At 43.4% G+C, this 21,039-nt stretch overlaps 1 protein-coding gene across 3 annotated transcripts in view; it reads right to left on the reverse strand.

Moving 5' to 3' along the window:
* The window catches only part of Hecw2 (HECT, C2 and WW domain containing E3 ubiquitin protein ligase 2), a 373,974-nt gene that overhangs the window by 112,176 nt on the left and 240,759 nt on the right, over positions 1 to 21,039 (reverse strand). For all 3 annotated transcript variants that reach the window (XM_029538487.1, XM_021197433.2, XM_029538488.1), the window contains exons 5-10: positions 16,559 to 16,634; positions 12,870 to 13,039; positions 10,715 to 10,854; positions 6,773 to 6,873; positions 5,011 to 6,384; positions 3,537 to 3,632 (exon numbers count right to left, since the gene is read on the reverse strand). In XM_029538487.1, coding sequence (XP_029394347.1) covers positions 3,537 to 3,632; positions 5,011 to 6,384; positions 6,773 to 6,873; positions 10,715 to 10,854; positions 12,870 to 13,039; positions 16,559 to 16,634 — 1,957 coding nt within the window. The remainder of the gene's footprint in view (positions 1 to 3,536; positions 3,633 to 5,010; positions 6,385 to 6,772; positions 6,874 to 10,714; positions 10,855 to 12,869; positions 13,040 to 16,558; positions 16,635 to 21,039) is intronic.

Below are 21,039 nucleotides of genomic sequence, written 5' to 3' on the forward strand. Positions count from 1 at the left end.
AAGAAGAAGAAGAAGAAGGAAGAAGAAGAAGAAGAAGAAGAAGAAGAAGAAGAAGAAGAAGAAGAAGAAGAAGAAGAAGAAGAAGAAGAAGAAGTAGTAGTAGTCAGAGATTTAAAAAGAACAAAAAGCCACGTGAAGGAATCAGAAAACAATCCAGCCAAGCTTCCATGACAAGGTTGTTACTAAGAATTGGCTCCAAAGCTCCAGCAGTTGAAGCAGAAAGAAAATCCACTGCTGCATACTTCCCACTCCCTGGCAGAAGAAAGGTCCAAAACCCCAAAGCCTTCAGAGATGGAATTGTTTCCTTGGAAATAACTAAATAAAGATTTACCTAAGGAGATGTGACTGCAGCCTGCCTAACAGCTTATATGGGCAGCAAAATGGAGAGATTTGGAAGAAGAATCCCCCAAATACTATTACTACTGTGTCTTCCACAAACCGTGTAATAGGAGAACAAATGATTTTAGGTGATGTAATTCTACAAAAATCCTTTTATTTGCCTTCCACGAAGACCAGAGATAACCCTAACTTATCATTCATTAAAGACATTTTTTTTTAATGTGTAATAGGCAGAATAAGAAACCAGAACCACAGATTTGCTCTCTAAGAATCCAGTATAGTGAATGTACTTTTAAGGCTATTGATATCAGATAGCCTATCTCTGTGATACTGCTGACTTCAAGTGGGTGTTTGGCACTGGATTAGGAAAGGCTGTTAGGCCCTTGGCAATCTTCTGTCCCAAGTGGTCAACGCTGGTAGGATGCTTCACTACCCTCATTGAGACCATGCTAACTTTGAAAGGTATAGCCACTTGAATGTCTTCCTATTGGACCTGGTTTGTTCTTCATATAAGAATGCACAGGAGCACTCATTTCACTCCATCATAGCTTCTTTCGGATCAATGCCACTAAATATTGACAGGCAGAGTTAGAAGGCAGGATCTGGAGCCTTACTTTCTTCTCCTGCCACAGTAGAACATAAAGTGAGCACCATCGGGATGGGAAAAGATGAGAGTCATGTGCTGGGGTGGGTCTCAGGGTCTGTACATGACCCTGGATGGTAAGAGGTCTGGTTTCTCACTTACTCATACTTTTGCTGTGAGACCTACAGAAAGCTCCTATGTCTCAGTGCATCACCATTTCAGTAGAAAACTAGAGGACAGAACCAAACATTTTTTTCCCCTCTAAAAGTCAATACATCTATAAAACAGTGCCAGTTTTATTATATCAGGTTCAGAAAGGATCTGGTAACATCTTAGTGTCATCCATGTACCTTACATAAATAGTCTACAAGTTCCAAACTCAGCTGGAATTTCTTAAGCCTTATATACTTAGGGTGGGTCCCCAGAGCTGCTCTCTACCCTCACTTTAGCTCTAAACATCGGACACTGCACATGGGTGTTCCACATAAGATTTCCCTTCATAAACAAATACGTGACAATAATGAGGTTGGAAAACTACCTACTGGCTCTGTTTCCCAAGGTACCTGGGCATGGGTGGGGGTGGGGGTGGGGGTCTGTCGGATGCCAGACTTGGTCTGAGAATCTTCATAGAAAAGCTGAGTCCTAAGATACACCCAGGTCTTCAGATCCCAGAACTCAGTTATCTCCAATTCTACCAACCCCCCCCCCCATCATTCCTAAACACACAGAAAGTTAAGGAACACTGACAGAAGTGAATTGGAACTTAAACAACAGCTAATGTGACAACCAAGCCCATGGAACAAACAGGAGTTCTCAGAGTTCATAGGAGGCTAAGATTCTCCCCAAGAGCACGGACTGGAATCCAGTCTCTTCGATTCCCCATGCATTAAATATATTTGCAGCCCATTTAAAAGATGCTCTGTAAGATGAGCTCACAGTGATGGTAACACTATCCCAAGGCCACTGTCACAGCACTGGTACCTAGTTAGGGTTCAGAGGCAGGAAAGGTCTTACTTTTTTGATATGTATGGGAAGTGGACACAGGGAAGGAATGCCTATGACCAGTCTGCTCTTCTCATTAATCTTCTTTCCCACTTCCTTCAAACTGGACGCTGGCCTTCTCTGGCCTCCCAGTTAATGATCAGTGCCATGTAAGCCCATCCCAGTGAGTGTGGACAGTACTGTGAACGACTGAACAGGAAATTCTTCTCCCATGCACAGGTCCCTTACTAAAAGAGGGATAGGACAAAGTCACTTTTACTCTCTGGGTTTATCACCATGTTTAAAGAAGGACACTGAAATATAAATAGGGATCCTGATTTCAGAAGAAAACACCATTTATCTTTTAAAACTGTAATCAATAGATCAAAATTATGCCCAACAAAACTGGAGAAACTGGACGTGACTAGGAGGGTGCTTGCTATCCACACACTCATGCGATGCTATGCTCCCTTCTCCAATATCCAGACACTCTACGATTGAGCTATATCCACATACAAAGCTCTTCCAGAACTCTCTTCTGATGTTCCCAATCCATTCTGCCTCAATTATACCAAAATATGCCCAAAGAATACAGCATTTGATTTTTTTATTCAAATGTATAAAAAAGGGAGGGGACCATGAACAATAGATTGCAGAAGGATCAAGGCCGTTACCCTGACTACCTAGAACTGTGGCTCTCTGCTCCTGTCTGCCCCCTCCAAGAATCGCCACTTGGGATTTCAGCACAAGAGAGCCTGCACTTCTCTTCAGATCCCATTATCTGAAGAATACGAAGTCCCCACCTTTTTCTCATCCTCACATGTGACAAGACAGGTGGGCAGAGAGTGGAGAAGCTGGCGGGGGAATAGGACAAGCAAGGACCCAGGAGGCCTTCCCTCCAGCTGCCTCTCCAGCACCACACCTACAGTGCTGTATGCTCAGTGAGCTTGCTCTCAGCATGTCGCCGTCAGGGACCTGAGAAACTTAATCAGACTTCATATTTTTTGCTAATGAGGAGTGAAGAGTATCACTAATTTGGGCTGTGAACCATTTCCCCGACACTGCTAATCCTCAACCAACTATCAAAGCATTCAGCATCTTCTAAAAGTAAAACACTGACACACCGTTTAATTCCTCAAATAATGGTTATAACCCCCAAAATTCTGTAGGGTAAATTCTGAAATTAACAGCATGTCCTGTATATCCCTAAGGAAAAATAATAAGACCCTGTATTTAATAATTTAAAATGATGAAAGGGACGGAAGCTGGTGCATTGCAGGGTGAGGCTTTTCTAAGAAAACCTGTCTGTCTCGCCTAGGCACTTAAGAAAATCACACCGCTGTGAAGCATTTTAAAAAGTTCTCTTGTGCAACTGATGCCTGAAATGTGGGGATTATGGCATTTGCTCCATGGGCTGAACAATGCTGGCTCTCATCCTAGCTGCCCTTTCCTTTAGAACAGTACCAGAGGTGCTGGTACTCTGTCCAGGGCGCCTAGACAGAGCGCCTCAGATTACAGCCGCTGGTCAAGTGGCATCTCTTAGACACCTTCTTCTCCAGGACCCAGGGAAAGGATCTGCCTGTCTCCTTTACACACTGCCAGTAAGGTAAGCCTTTAGTGAACAGCTGCTCACTTGGTGGGAGAGCCTCGTCCACCCTCTGGTACCGGCTGACGTCCTGGCGCACGGACGGTAGCGACCTCAAGGGCTGGTGGCCATTGGTTTGAGAACCTAGGGTCAAAGGTAGAAAGTTACACAGGTATTGCTTTTCCTTCTGCATCAAAATGAATGCTCCTCCCCCCTCTCTCCGACTTGACAAAAACACACACCTAGGATAGGTGTACTGGCAAATATCTGTAATCCCAGGACTCAATGAGGCCGGAGGCTAGAGAGTTCCAGGCTAGCCTGGGCCACACAGAAAGACTCTGTCTCAACACAAAGGAAGCAAGCAAACAATTCCAACATCAGCTCCAAGGCTGCTCTCTCCATTCTCTTTCAGTTCATTTCCCACAAGGATGAAGGCCCAGAAGAGGCTCCTAGAGAAATGTTCCCAGCACTTAACTCCCCTTGCTCCTCCCTGCCTCGAAACTGCTCATAACTAACGCTTTAGGGTCACAAAGTGGCCATAAGATAGTGAAAAGCAAAATAGGAGGCAGAGGGAAAGAAGGGGCATAATTTTGGTAGAAAATAAAACACACAATAAGAAAATAACTCCTAGGACTGGGATGTGCTTCACTCATACAGTTTGCCAGACATGCAAACACAAGGTCCTGGGGTTAATCGCTACTCCAAATGAAAAGAAATTCATTTCTCTTTGAGTCTGTGCTATTTAGGCACAAGAGACTGTCCTTTCCCCATTTCCCTGCCTCTCTCTAGGACATCTTAAATAAACCATTCCTAGGAGCCATAGTCACTAAGGTTCGATACAAATGTTATGTCTGAATTTGCAACTTCAGACTCAAACAGCGCTCCCCTCCTCCCCGTTCACACTAACTCCCTGTTCTGGAGCTTCGAGAGTGAGCAGCTCACGGCGCTCCCCATCACCCCTATACATCACACTAAGGCACTGGCTGGTTTTGCATCTTCTTTAAGATGGAAGACTACCGCTTGCCAGGCCTCTTAAGTCAGCAAGAGATGAGGCCTGCTTTAAAAAGACTGAATTTGAACTGAGGTCGGTGTGCATGGAAATCATGCCATCTTCTTCCTAGCGATGTGAATGGCAAATGATGGTCTCTCCAGCCTGGGAGGCCTGATGCATAAGAACAGCTTCAGGTGTTGCTTGCTTCCTTATGTTCCCCTTCTTAATCCTTTTGCTGATGGGTAAACACCAGAGGAGGAATTCACTTCCATATATATGTATAGGTGAATACCTATACATGCAAACTGCGTCACAATTTACATATACACAAACCATACCTCTACACACATGCAAACTATATACACATACATGCCAATGATATATTTACATATAGTACATTGTATAGATACACATATGTGAATTATATATCCACATACATGTAAATTATGCACATACACATATGTAAATTATATAATTTCTTTTTGAGCAGTTACGTTTAAGCCAAGAGTCATGCTGTCTTCTATATCCTACCTCCAGTGGCGCCCTCCTCCTGGGCAGTGGCCCCTTCGCAGGCATCTTGGGCATCCCCAGCATCCCCATCTTCCTGGGGCTGGCTATCAGTGGCAGCAGCAGAAACAGCAGCAGCTGCTCCCTCAAGACTCCCCCTCCTCTGCCAGACCTCCCCCAGCTCCCCCTGCTCAGAAGAAGCAGCAGCTTCAGCCACTGCGGACCCTTCCTCTTCCCTGCTGGGCACCTGCACAGCAGGTAAAGAACTAGGAGTGCAGATGGACTCCTGTGACCCCTCTGCTGGGCCGCTGCTGGTTGGCTCAGCTGCACAGGCCCCATCTTCTTCCTCCTGAGAAGAAAAGGCCGGGGTTTCTGGAAACCGTGCACTCTCTAGAGATGAGCACCGTGTCTCCACTGAGGACAGCTGTGTAGTCACACTCTCATTGCACGAGCTGTCTGCGCCTTCCAGGTCACTCTCCCCCTCAGGTCTGGTACTGGCCTCACTCACACTCTCTGTCCTTGCAGGGTCACTGGGTTCCGTCTCAGAGGACACCTGGGAAGGTTCAGATCCCTGGTCCAGGGACTCGGTCTCACTGGCAGCTCTGCGGCTCCCTCCAGATGTGTCAGAAGCGCCCGCATCTGTACCACTTGTGGGCTGATCTACTTCTTGAGAGCTACACAATTCAGTGCTACCCTGGTCTGCACTGGGTTGAGGCTCCAGGCTGGCTTCATTTTCATCAGCGGCTGCACTTGAGGGCAAGGAGCCATCTGCAACCTCTGGAAGAGTCTCCGGCCTCTCTTCTAAGGACGCAGTTTCATGTACAGAGGCATCCTCATTCTCAACAGGGTTGTCATCCTCTGGTTTGGTCTGAGATGTCAGGCTCCCATCATCAATTCTCGATGCCCTGCTGCACATGATCAAGCCTCCCTCCTCCTCCAAAGAAGATGGGTAGCCCAGGTCTTGCTGAAACTCATGGTCTTCCTCGTCTGAGTCTATATGAAGCATCGCATTGAGTCTTGTGTCCGTGGGAAAACTACTCCTCAGTTTAGGAGAAGCTCCCATGGACCGCTCAGAGGAGGAGGCTGCCCCTGGCCTGGAGGGGCCATTGTGTTCCATAGCATCTAAGTAATCATTGAGTGAATCCTGGCGGCCCCTGGGGGGTGAATTTCTTGAAGAAGTAGAGATCAAGTCCTCCGTGTCGATCTCCAGAGTAGAGCTAGTCCTGAAAGAATGCTTAGGGGTGCCTTCAGCAACGCTGTCCTCGGACACGGGCCCGTTAGCACAGATAGTACTGTCATGATGGCTACCTGGCATATCCTCCTCATCGGAAGGGCTGCCCAGGTCTCCATTCACAGTGTGGACTCCGAGGATGGTGCCAACAGCCTCTGGAGATGCATCTGAGTGAGGAAGCAGCACTGGTGAGCATTCAATAGGAGACAGAAAGACCTATTGTCCTGAAACTAACAAGTTTGCTGAGTTTAGTCATCCCAAAGATGACTCTGAAGTGTCACTGGCTGCTAGAATTCACTACTCCTCGCTAAGTCAGTATCCCGTGTAACATCTGGCACAGGAGGTACAGGTTTGATCTCTGCAGACTACCTTCGTAATGCAAATGTAACTCTTGGAGCCGTTTTTGCTAAGTGGACTTTCCTAAATGCTTTGGAAGCAGGCAATCACCGGAAAGCCATTCCAGTTCCAGCACTGGACACAGAACGGCTCCATTTAAATGCCAACTATCAGTGGAGTAAGACCCAGTGTGTGCTTATGCAGCAAGAGACACCTCACCTTCGTGAGCAGAAGATGTAACTTCCACTTTAAACTGAAGGTAGCCACTCACGTGGTCCGCTGGGAGCCGTCTGCCAAGGTTGTAGCTGAGCATTTGGTCCCTGCAGGGGAAGAAACAGCCCTTCATCCCGAGTGTACCTTAGCCTTCTTCCCACAGGTCACCTCCAGTCCCACAGGCTGCCTGCCCCTTGAACGTTTCAGAATTTGAAGTAAATACAGGCTGGAGCACAATGTGGCCCAGGGACAAAAAGAAAGTCGTCTTATAGGGAACATTAAAGGAGAGAGAACAATATGAGAATATAAAACCAGGTTGATTCCAGATAGCAGCCCCTATTGTGAGTGTGAGTGTGTGTGTGTGCGCGCGCGCTTGCGTGCGTGCATGCGTGCAGGGGCTGACTTTACCTTCCTCATCTGCAAAATAGGGGACTAGAGACAATGCTCTCATTTCTGGGAAACCTGGCCTACTGACTCTCAGGTATTAACCTCAGGCGTTCTGCAATGAGGGAGAGTTCTGAATCCCATGTCTGGTGCTAGACTCCATCACAGCTGGACCATTGTTCATTTTTTGGCCTGCCTTGGTGGTGGTCTTAGGCTGTTGGCTGGCCTAAGGATAGGGTCATCCAGCTGTTTCGAGTCCATGCCTATTTTCCAGATTCAAATACAAGGAACTCCTATCCTGAGTCAGATGATTTACTACTAATTTCAGACAACCAAAAGGCTAATCAAGTCACACTATTTCTGCTCTCACGCTGCCCTCTACTGGCTATTCTGGGAAGAGACGCCTCTGCACCACTGTACATTACAGAGCCTTGAGTCAGCTTTGTAGCATCAACCTACTTAGCTTTGTTTTGTAAACAAATATACATATACATATATATAAATTAATTTTATCAACTTGTAATTCATCTGAATTCATAAGTAAGTTCTGAGACATATCTTTTTATGATGTTGATATTATTGTCCTGCACTGATGCTGTCAAACAGTTTGTTTTCCCACCTGAAGTGATCACTGAAGAACATACCCACATTGCCAGGGCTCTAGGGATACATTTTCTTTACTTTCCTGGACACCAGGGAGGAAGCACAAACCCCGTTTTCTAGAGGAAGACAAAGGCATAGCTAAGAAGCTACTGGATGGCAGACCTGGGATGAGACACATGTTACCCCGCTGAGGAAGCCCCCGTCAGGCATCCTCTGTGCTACAAGCTCATCTTACACACAGTCTCCATGATCCCAGGCTGCTTCGGGTGGTGCTCCTCTTACTGCCATTTCTTACTTGTGGGGTACCTGACTGTCATGTTGCCATCAATACTCTTGCTGAACAGGGAGTTCAAACAGGTATTACATGCAGACTACATCGGAATGCTCAGTAGAACTCCATAGCCGCTGTAATTGGTGCAATGGCGGGGATGCACCTTCCCCACTCACTGCTGTCTTCACGCCATTCAGGGAGCCCCTGACATACAGGAGTGCTTGCACACTCGTGAGTATGCCCAGCAGCAAATCCCAAGGCCCAGCCTCTACATTCTGACGCCTAGTCATCTAATGAATCCATCATTTTCTTGTCAAAATAAAATGATTGCTTCTCCATTTTCTGCCAAAAACCACTAGTGATGCTAATGAGGGAAGATTTGCAAAAGCGGTGTTTAAGGTAGAGAAGGAGTTTTATAAGAGTTATAAGGAAAGGACTGTACACGTCTCTTCTAGTTACCGTCTCATCTCCAATGCCCAACACAGTGCTTGGCATTTAGTAGGCACTTAATGGATACGTAATAGCTAACTGGCAAACAAGAACCATTACTTGGAAGAATTTTAACTGAGACAAACAGCCTCCGTTCAACTCTTCCAGATCCAAGTTCAGAAAAGCCGCCTACGCCTCTCAGACCCTCTGTGAAGAGTGTGCTTCTGTACGGAGTGCGGTCCTGGGTTTCCCTCCTGAGCTTGTCCAGCCCATCCAGACTCAAGCTGCTTCCGGCTATGATACATCATCATGAAGAATATGCTACACATTACTCCTATTATTTAAAAAATGAACAACGAAAGACTTTCTTTAGATGCCCGAGGCATTCTCCCATTAATCGGAGAAAATGATAACCATAGGACCGTGACAAGTCTTTTGGAAAGGAAACTGGCCATACCATGGAAAATTGTATGGTTAAACAAATGCTTTAAGAACAGATTAGGAAGTGTAGATTATCCCATACAGCCATGCCCTGGACGTTATCACCTATTTCAGATAGCTGCAGTTCACCAAATGTATAACTAACCAAAATATAGCCCTTTCAAGATGTATTGATTACTCAACAGAAAACAATAATCAGGTCAGAAATACGAACGTATGCCAGTGTCTGGTAGGGTGGCAGTGCTTTTAGCCTGCTCATGGGGAGACATCTCAGTTCTGACACTTTAGGAATGCATTTCGGACTTCTTTACACTCCACACAGATCTGGGTCTGTCTCTCCCATGGGTGTCCAGCTCTTCAGACGGCTAACACAAACACCAGAGAGTTCATGGTAGTCTGGGTCACGGACCAGATCGAGCTATTCCTTGATCAATCTTGCTATCAGTACATGCAATGGGTACAGATATAGTACCTGAATTAGATAATTATAATTAATATAAATCAAGTGAGAAATATACTAGATTTATTGCAGTTGATTCCTACCATAATCATTCACTGTTGATACATGCTAAGAATAATTTCAAAAGTTCTCAAAATATATCTTCCAGGAGCTATAATTATTTAAATAATTAAAAAATATAATTTAAAAATAACTGTCATGTCTCAGCTTTTTTTTTTTTTTTTCAGATAAACCAAGCTCCTAGAATTTTGTATTATCACTTTATTTTGTGTGGGCTGTCCACCCACCCTGTTCACATCTTCTGAGAATCAAGAGGAACAGAATCCATCAGAATCCGTGAGTTTGATGAGGGCTAGAGGGGCCCCATAGTCTGAGTAATCATTTTCAGATGAGGAATCAGAAACCCCAGAAACCTGAATGTGAATGTGGAGGGTCAGGTCTCCACAGGCAACACTCACAGGCAGAACTCAAGGTGTAAAAAGTGCAGTGAATATGCAGGGCCAGCTTCCAGCAGGGAACAACTACAACTTGTACTCCAGTTGTTTCAGAGAGCAGCGGGTCTACAGCAGAGGGACTGAGCTCAGATCTCGGCTCTCCCACCTGCAGCATGAGACCCTCACCTCTGAAATGACTAGCATCACATCCTCCACCTCTGGGAGTTGCTGACACTATGTGGACCACTCTCTGTAATGGTCTAATGATGGACAGGCATCTTAGGGGGTTGCCCCCACTATCGCTATGAGGAGGGGGCTCATACTACCACACATTCAAAAGATTCTCCTGAAGTGAAAAGAGACACACAAAATGACCTAATGCTGCCTCAGTGTACTTGCAGTATTGCGTTTGCTAGTATCCACAACATAAAAATATGTATTACATAACAATGGATGGGGGCATGTTGTATTTCTTAACTACTCACAACTTATATAGACAGCTTACAGGAGTGAAAAACTAAATCTAAGTCCCCAAATAAGTTTGGTTTTTTTTTTGTGTGTGTGTGTGTTTCAGGAATAAAGGTAGGCCCTGTGGATGGATTTATCAGGATAAGATGAGGGTGGAACATTCTCCTGAGAGGGTGTCATAGCAAGATCTCAACATGCCCTCAAACCAGCCAAATAGCATAAGAATTGTCACTGACTGCTAACTAAGCGAGACTTGGGATGAAGACTGATACCACAAGGACCTGTATCATTGGAACAAGGTATTTTGGGTCCAGTGCACTTTATTGAGCATAAGAGCGTTTATTAAAGAGACACATTCTACTTCTTATCGACAAGACACACCCAGGGACTACCAAGCTTCACTTCTGTCTCCTCAAAAACTAATCTCAGGACCCCCCAAGCGAGAGGCAGTTAGTTACCCAGACTGCCGCTCCAGCAGCCTCTGCACTGGAATGGTTAGTTTTCCCAGGAAGCGTTTGATGATGGGCCGGCTCTTGGCAAATTTGTCTTTGATTTCAATTTCTAAGACATCAGTCAAAAGTGCAAAAAAGGAGTATTTCTGAAATAAAAAAAAAAAAACATACAACATGTTAGCTTAGAAGACAAATGCAACATCTTATCATTTTATATACAAAAAATGGTATCTCTTAAACTGATGGCACACAGAGTTCACATTACCAGTTGCTGTCAATCCCGTACTCAGATAAAACGAATAAAAGTCACGAAGATTCTTAAAACAAAAAAAGTTTAAAATCTGAGTGGCAACAGAAATCCTTTCATCCAATGATACACTTCCTTGGTTTAGTAGTTACAGGCGAGATAGTATCGAAGATTAAATTATGCATAATATATTTTACTGAAGTAAAAGGGAAAATCAGTAAGACTGATCCCGTTTCTATGTAAACATCTGACCTCAGTAAATAAACTATGGAGGCAGGAAGTGTGAATCATGTTGCTTTTCCTTGACAGTGTCCATGCAACGACAGCAATGTGAACAGAATTAGCCTGTTTGACATTTAGGCGCCACTATGTTTATTTAGTATAATAATTAAAGTCCTCCAAAGGGCAGAAGAATTTGGCAGTCTGCTTAATGGAAAATAGTGCTTGCTAAGAATAAGAAAACTACATATAAATGTCCTGCTTCTGAGTAGGTAGTCAAATTAATAGCTGAAGCTCAGTTTGTCGGTCTCCAGAGGTAGAGATGGTTAGACCACACTCTCGGCTGCCCCATCAGGTGAACGCACGGTGCTCAGCAGGCAGAGGATGAGGTCAGTGTACAGTGCTTGACCAGCACACGTGCTAACCCTGGCTTTGTTCATGGGCAATGCAAAAAGGGCAGATATGAAAGAAGAAGAGGGCGTTATTGCTTGTTTGGTTATTGTATCCACTATGAGCTTTCTAGAGCTCACACTTCAAAGTATTTTATATTTCCCAGACTTCATGTCACAGTAGATGAGGTGCTACGACTTTCAGAGTCATTTGCCATTATGACATCGTGGTGTTTTAGAGCAGGTGTGAAAATACAAGCAACATCTGCCACTCAGATAAACACAGGGACTGTTCAGGGACATGCCTTTCCACACTCAAGTGCCAGACTTCTAGACCCAATTTGCTCTAATTACTCTCATATTTTGTGAAATTATCTCTCTCCCACTATAATACCACTATAGCATTGTTAGCACACTTCTGTGGCTAAACATTCAGACCTGATTTAACTACCTATGCATCTCCTTCAGAGGTAAAAGTTTCCTAGAAACATTCTAGAACTGGGAAGCCAAGGCTGGAACCCTGAGACACACTGGGAAAGTCTCTTCTGGCCAGTGAGAAGGCATGCCACATCTCTGCTCATATGTGACTCTGTAGCTCTACTGAGAAAATCCTTTGCTTGATTCCACTAACATGATGCATTAGGAAGTCAGGCGGCGTAATGTTGCTGTGAGGAACCCTCAAATACCATCAACACAATCTGCCAAGCTGCCTTCACTCAGGATGCCGACTTCCTGAATGGCTCATCTAGCAAGAATCTGAAAGTTCACGAAAACATTTGCCAAAGCCTATAGAGAAAGAAACTCCTTTATTTTGGACTGAATACATACTAGAGAAAAAGGTTAAAAAATTAAGTACACACTAGCCTTTTCTCCTTTGATTCAGACTCTACTGTGATTCCGCAAGGTAATATTTTGATTCTCCTGTTTTTATGAAAATCTTCATATATTTTGTTTCTCATGAACTTTTTGCATTTAATTTTATTTTAAGAAAATATTAAGATACATATTTATTTCAATTATTAAACCTGTAGCATAGCATAAAGTTGTACCCTAGAAGAGAACAATTCAGCAGTCTCGCTATACACCTGGCTCTAGCAAGAAGGAACTAGTTCATATGCAGTGTACCCTCCTTGCCACAGAACTAGACATCTGGAGCCACCGTGCCCACACCCATTAACAGCTCAAGTCTGCACAGAGTTCAGAGGGAAAAGATGAACTTACCTGTCAAGTACTGCCAAGCAGAAGACCCCCCATCACACCTTCATACCCTCCCCACCCCCCCACCCCCCAGCCACTGTCATCGTACCTCTCTGTGCCAGATTGGATTGGTGGTGTTACTGATGATAGTGGATCTTCTCTCCTGCCCGTGGTGGGCACAGGTAGGGAAACTGCTCTTCTTCCCTGGCTGAATGGACATCTTAAGATAAGGGTCGGGATTGAAGAACATCCCTTTCTTGAGCCCAACTGCCCTGAGATCTTTAAAGAACGAGAGGGGGGGAGGGGAGAAGGAAGCAGGAGAGAAGGAAAGCAGCAGGAAGGGGGAAGCAGGGAAGAAAGGAGGAAGGATTCAGACATCCTGGTTAGCACAGACAGCCAAGTTCTTAACCAAAGTTCTAATCCAAAGCTCTAGACAGAGAGGAGCCAGTGACACAGCAGCTGAACTAGTCACACTGCGCACATATAGAGCTGCAGCCACACTGTGTGCCCGAAGAGAATGGCAAGTGGGTCGTGGCTATAATTCCAGCAGAGGGCTCTCCAAGGTGGTAAAAATAGTACCAGCCCTTCATCACCTTGTGCCCCTACAGCTGGAATGCTTTTCACCCCATGTGCTCATGGGTCCTCGCCATCTTTTTTCTGGTGCAGTGTGGTTGGTCAGCCAGAATGTAAGACAACCTCCGCATAGAAATTCCTAATAATCACCTTAAAAAAACACCCATATATGTAAAATTATACATATCTATACTATATATGTACATATGTGTACTATATATGTATATGTATGCATACGTTTAAACCAGTTTAACTTAAGGTAAAAATTTAAAGCACACACTCATTTGTACTACATCTTATATGTCATACATATTCTATAATGAGTTCAATATGTAAATGAAATTATTCTGAATAATTCTTCAGTTATTTTTCTATAACCTATAAAGTAATTTAAATATTCAATGAATATCTTATAAGTTGCCTTATACTCACAAAATGTTTTATATGACATAAGCTGCTAAAAGCCTTAGCTAGTGTCTGCTCAATGAGGAGATATTTCAGCTGTCAGACTGACAGGCGCACAAATGTCTAGAGCTAAAGCTGACTTGGGTGGTCCCACAACACCTTTCCGAGACTGTCGGTGTGGTTGATGTAGCTCTGGGACTAAACCATCTGGAAAGCTGTGGAAGAGATGACATTTTTAGGTGTTTCAGATCGATCTGGGGGTCTTGAATACTCAAGCTTAGAGATCCAGTCTGCACAGGGAGACCTATATTGGCTAGATCAGCAGAGAGAGAGACACTGTGTCACAGCCCTGCAATATAGGAGGCCTAGATACATGACATGAAAACAGACCAGGGCTGGCTAATGACACAGTCAGCAGTGGAATAGGACAGCACATTAGCAAATATGGAGCTATTCACCAGTGAGGCCTCGCATTAACACCACTGCATGAGATCTAGATTGATGGCTGCCCTAGAAAGCATCAGGAGAGGGAAGGCCGAGGGAGGAATGAGACAGGTGCGCTGTGAAGCTGCTGTCGGCTCAGTATCCCAGTGGTTCCATTTTGGATGCTTCATTATTAAATGCATCATTAAACCCAGATTTGCATGTGATCGTTTATTATCTACGTGTTTCCTCTGTTAGTGTAAAGTAGCCTTGAGAAGAAAGTGCAGCTTACACATTTATCTTCTTGCCCTTTCTCGAGCACTCTTGCCTCAGACTCAAGACAGATGGATAGCATCTAGATGCTAAGTTTACTTCCAAGCAAGGGATTTCCTTGAAGCAAATGCAGAACATCATGGATCGAAACAGCTGCTACAAAGTCTGACAGAACTAATTAACTCACAGACAAATATTCCTTTGAACAAAAAAGGAGTCTGTCACCAGATTAAAGACATGGTGAAGAAGGTGTCAAAGTTAGACACCTTGATGCTGACTCTCCCTCAGTGAGACACTGCACAGATGAATGAATCTTCATCAATGCAGGTGATAAACTGAGCATTTGTAGTCCGGCAATGCACCCCCTGAATTCATCTCCTCTCTGTTCTTGCTTCTATTTTCCTTTGTTTCATTGTTCCTAAGTAATCCGCAACACATAACAAACCAAAGAAGAACTCCAAGTAACAAAGGCATGCATGCTAAATACCCCAGGCTCAGCCTTATTATAAGATTTAAGGAGTTAGTCAAGACACAATTTTTGTTAAAGCTATACAGTTCAATTCTTGGTCCCCTTCCTTATTCTTAGATAGTCAGGTATAATGCATTTGCAGGCAGCTATTCTAGTAGGTCACTGTCAGTCTACAATCACTTTAATGATTTAGAATTGATGTTATAGAATTCTGCCCATCTCCTATGATTTTTACCCATTTCTGCCCACTCAGCAAATGTCTATCTAGTGAAGAGAAACTTACCATAGGCAGCCAGCTTCTATCTGAACAGAGGCGGGATGCTGCCAAAGCATCTAAAGACAGACTCACTGATGTCCTAGAGTTTATTGCTTATTTTGAGGAAGATGTCCTGTGATTTTACTTTCCAGAAAGTAATTATCCTGCAGTGAGTTAACAGTACTCCTTCTGAATTCAAAATCAATATGTGACTGCCATGTTAAAAATGATACACAGCAACACATCATTCAATAGCTCTAAACTAAGAAATTGAAAGAGTCTAGCCAATGATCAAGGGACTAATTGTTCCCTTTTATCACCAGAGGCTTCAGTGCCTATAGGCATCCCTAAAACATACCAGGTCTAAAGCACAAGCTGTCAGTCAACTTGTCTCCAGGAAGCGGCGTCAGAGCTAGGCAAATGCTACCATAGGAGAAGGTACTTTAAAGTAGCTCACCCAGATACTTTGAAAATACCAAAGATCCCAAACAAAATATATTTATTGGCCTAAGCTGAACCGTAAGCCATCCACCAGGTGACAACTTCTAAGATTCATCAGGAAGGTGAAGGAAGGAAAGAAAAGAGGCCTTCAAGCACTGGCTTTCTTAGCACATTTGTGGTTTGTATAACTTCCAATTCACTCTTTCTTTTTTTTCCAACTCATTCTCGATAGGTCAGTGGTTTTCAAAAATTTTTGACAGTGCCTAGGTACAAAATAAATTTCACCTTTTTATGTTGCAGCCCAGTGCACCCAAATATTCATATGTATACTTTTTGTTTCAAACATGTCAGTTTGTGTAAGCTGTGTCTTATCAAAGTATTTATTTCCCCTTTGGTAGTAAGCCTCACTTACTTCTATGCTAGTTTCAACTCAGTCAACTTCACAAACCACAAAACAAAACTCAGCCTGAAACTGCGCTGTACCTGGATGGCTTGCACACTTGCTGGTGGCATGTTTTGTCAAACAGAAAACCATTATCATTTTACTTGTTAAATTTATCTTTTTAATTTCATGAAAACAGCTATCTGTGCTCTAATATTTTATGTACAATCATCACAGAAAAAAAAAGTATGGCTTTCTTTTATTTTTCTTTAAGCCTTCAAACCTTTTCCTTTCTCCAGTTGAAGTAAGCACAACTGGTTTCAAGTCAGCAAAGCAGTTTGCACACACCTCGCGTATACACACGCTCACAGTCCTTCCTTCACGGGAAAGCCTGGTAGAGAGAGTACTTTCTAAACATAACAATCATCTAATTTTATCACAGTAAGATATATTTGGCTTTCCACAAGTATGGCCAAAAGAACTCACAGTAAGCTAGTGTACAGACCACATGATACAGTAGAAAGAATGATGGTGTCCTACACGCCCTCAGACAAGAGGCCACAGCCAGACACTTACCTGACAATGTGAAGCTGACGAGTTTCCTAGAGTGCAGGCTTCCTGGAGCACCTCCTTCCATGCCTTCTGCCCCCATCTGAGGAGAAAAATGTGTGTGAAATGTCATACTGTTATCTAATGGTCCAGAGACCCTCATCTGCTTGGACTTACAATGAGGCTTTTTTTTTTTAAATGCATTATAATGCATGTCTTTATTTTTTCAAATTTTAGAACAGATATGCAAATATAGGTTCCAAAACACAGTATCAAAAGTTCATATTTAATCTTTATCCCATTAAAAATATGAACTTAATATAATCAATCTACTTTACTGTGTGTTCTGTCTTTAATCTGAGTATAGTTTTGCATGGTACACATTCCTATAATCAAGCACTCAGGGGGATGAGGTGGCGGAAGAATCCTAAGTTTGAGGCCAACTCTTTCTGTTCTTCTCTCTCCCTCTCTAGTGTGTGTGTGTGTGTGTGTGTGTGTGTGTGTGTGTGTGTGTGTGTGTGTGTGTGTGTGTGTGTGTATGTGTGTGTGTGCGCGCGCGCACACATGTGTGTGTATGTCACTTATGTTGATGGTGGTAGTGTTTCTGTTATATTTGAGACAAGGTCCTGCTATATAGCTTAAGCTGGCCGGCTTCATTTGGAGAGACTCCCTACCTTTGAGGTGAGATCACTCTTGATATCCAACCAAATTTCCCAACCGTCATCATCCCCCAGCTCCGGGCCATTTTGGCCCACCTTCAGCCATAATTTTTCTTAGGTTGGTTTGGGAAGAGTCACTGTATCCTCTACCCGCTCTCTAAAAAGCCCAAATTTTCAATTAGCCTTGAACCCAAGATCTTCTTCCTTTTTACTCGCAAGTGTTGGGATTACGAGAAAGTGCCACCATGCCTGGTTGGATATACTTGATGCAAAATGAATATATTTATATTACTACTGAAACCGAACATTAAATTCCTTCATATTTAATAAGAAAGTCAGGAGTAAGTACTTGACTTTTGCCAGATTCACTAATAGGTGCCAAGTCTTCCTCCCTTACTTCATATCTCTGAGTATTCACACAGGCATCCTACCCGTGTTCAGGCTTCTGCTGTATGGTAGTGTAGGCATTTGAATATTGGAGCTACATAACATGACCATGTAATGCTACCGTACAAATCATATTTCCTTAAAAACTTTTGAATAGATTGAATCTTAGATGAAACCAGTAATTTAAAGATCACAAAGCAAATCTAGGTCTTTCTCTCAGTTTCTGTACAGTTAGTGCACAGCTTATGGTTTCCGAGAAGAAAGTTCTCCGTGGCACTCTGGCAAAAGAAACCCATATCACAAGAAGAGACAGAATTGAAGCAGGCTCGACTCTGAATATGTAGAAAATGAAATCACACACAGAATTTAATTATGAAATTCATATTAAACCTTACCAAGTTTCCTTCCCAAACCAAGCTCACGTGAGCCCTCAGCTTAATCAGGCCTGGCCTGAGGCTTCCGTCGCCTGCTTGGTCGATTATAAAAATTCTACATCTTTTAGCTAGTGGGCACCCCTATCCACAGTGTGCCATCACTCTTGACATGACATCAAATTCTTCATCTCTCACCAGGCTCCAGCTGCCATCTGATCACCTGGGCTGCCTTCCGCAAAAATTATGTTTAAATTAGTTTATCAAGAGTTACTGTATCCCCTTGGCCCTTTTAGTAATTTTTCATCCACCGACTCTGCATCTTGGACATAAATCCTCACTTTCCCATCTTATGTCTGAATTGATCCATTTCTATTCGCAGGTCTCTCTACCCCGACGGCACCAATTTCTGGGTAAAATCTGGTTTTATCCATAATTTTCTCATTTTCACCACTGTCCAGTGCTGGGTGTCTCTGGTTTGATACTTCTTTGTCTTTGATGTACCCCCAGGCAAACCTCATACAGCATCAAAGGTGACCATCACTGATACAAGTCAAGATATAATGCTCACTTCTACAGTCTCCCTGTGCCTTCTACATCACAGACAGGATTATGTAGCAATTAACTGCCCCCGATCAGTTTACATCAGTACCATTCAATTCTCTTTATTTAGCCCATCCTCTCCTCTCCTCTCCTCCTGCTTGTGGACGTTGTACATCGTGGTGCGGAGCCTAGTGCGCACCACGATGTACAACGTCCACAAGCAGTCCCCTCCCCTCCCCTCCCCTTCTCTTTTCTTCTCGTGTGTGGATATGTGCACTCGAAGGCCAGAAAACAGACTCAGTCATTATTTCAGTCACTTTTCCCCCTTTCTTTGGAGACAAGGCCTCTCATTAGACCAAAATTCACCAAGTAGGTCAGGTTGGCTAACCAGCTAGTCCAGGGATCTGTCTATCTGTCTCCACTTCCCCAACGATGGAATTATGAGTGTCCAGTCACACCCCACATTTTTTATGTGTTTTCTAGGGATCACTCTTAGGTCCTCACACTTGCAAGGCAAGGGCATTATTGACTGAGTTAAGATAACTCCCCAGACCCCTTAATCCTAGTCTCTTGATGACCTTGGGCTGTTCATTCAACAAGAATGTGAGTTATTACACGGATTTTATCCCTCTGACTCACAATTCCCAGATTAACAGGGTGGAGGCAGCTGCAGATTGTCTAGACAGAACTTCAACATGCCTGTTCTCAGCATACAGGGCCTGGGGCAGGTGATACAGATGTCCCCTGTGACAGACGATCACAACCTACCCTCACTGCTGTACCAGGATGGCAGGTGTGAAAAACAGGGCCTTGCCATGAGTAGAACACACTGTCCAGTAAGTAAGACACATCCCTCTGGGTTTATAACATGTATGTCTGACAGGAACTTGTTTGTGACTGAAAATATACATAGACTGTCTTTGTTTAAAACTAGCTCCCCCCCCCCTCTTTTTTGACACATGATCTTTTTATGTAGCCCAGGTTGACAATTCACAATCTTCCTGTTCCAGCCACTTCAAGTGCCAGGATAACAGGCACACACCACTAAACCAGACCTATAAACGAATTACAATATTTTAAACACCTACAAGGAATACAGGATGACACCTATACGTTTCATCTTAAAAATGTAATTTATTCTGTGGCAAGACTTACCTAAAGCAATTAACCAAGAATTCATAGAAAAATAGTATCAGCTCTCTGGCAAAATGTTCATCTGAAATAATGTTCAAAGAGTACAGCTTTATCTCACACTATAATAAGGCCAGGGAAGGCCAACCATTATCACTAAATCCAGGATCATTTGTTGTAATACACATGTCGGCATCTGTGTTTAGAGAAAGGTTTTTAAATAGACTCACTCCATAGATCCATTCCGGGAAATCCAGAAGCAACAGTGCCAACCAAGTGCTGAAATAAGACAGCGCCCAATCCTGCCCCTGCAGCTGACAGGTTTCCTGTTGCAAGGCTCACAGATATCCACTGCATACTCAGATGGATGATAGGGATGTCAACATCAACATACAAATGACAGAGGAGGCAGAGGGTCACACTCTTGATTCATTGCAAAGGGATTTGTGAGAAAGGGGATCACAAGATTAGTGCATTGGCTCATTTCCCAACCTGGAGAAATTCTCAGCGGACTCTCTCAGGTCTATTCTTTGTATCTGTCATGGAATAATTATACTAAGCAAGCTTTGTGAATGTGTTGTTACTTACAATAATTAAAGACATGCTATATACCCTGAGGACTACCAATCTGCTACAGTGGCATAGCACTGACCTCCCCAAAGGAGGGCAGACCCAAGTGTTTCGAGACTGCTCAGAAATCTACTGATCACCACTTTCATTAATGAGTTCTTTTAATCGAAATGTTCTGTCCTGATTGAAGTGCTGTTGTCTATACAAAGCTCTGAAGTCACACTGAAAGCACATTAATTATCCCCAAACTGGAGGCAGTCTCACTGGAAAATCACTGCAATGCATTTACTTGGCAGTGGGCTAGATGTCCCTCTCAACCCCCCTCCCCCTGCCTTCAGTGACAGCTAGATCTCGGAACTGCTCAAGTCTAAAAGACTCTAAATTCAGGAAGTGCTGGCTTTCTTTTTATTGTTTAATTTCATTCAAAATGCGTTTCCCCGAGGTTTGATTAGAAACATCTCTACTCTTTTAGGTGTGTAACATTAACAATATTAATTTTTCCTTTTATTATCTTAATGACAAGAAAGTCAAATCCAGTGTTACATGGCCATGGCAGGTTTTATAGTCAACAACTGTTAACCATTTTGTGACTCACCAAGTCTTATGTAGTAATGTGGGTTATTATTTCTATATTCTATACTAGGTTTATTATATAGAGAAAACTCTATTTTTTGTTGTTGTTGTTGTTGTTGTTGTTGTTGTTTGGGCTTTGTTTGTTTGATTTTTAAAATTTTTTTTATTTTTTATTTTTTGGTTTTTTGACACAGGGTTTTTCTGTGTAGTTCTGACTGTCCTGGAACTCACTCTGTAGACCAGGCTGGCCTTGAACTCAGAAATCTGCCTGCCT

The sequence above is a fragment of the Mus pahari genome, chromosome 5, assembly GCF_900095145.1.
Source record: "Mus pahari chromosome 5, PAHARI_EIJ_v1.1, whole genome shotgun sequence".
Taxonomy (NCBI): domain Eukaryota; kingdom Metazoa; phylum Chordata; class Mammalia; order Rodentia; family Muridae; genus Mus; species Mus pahari.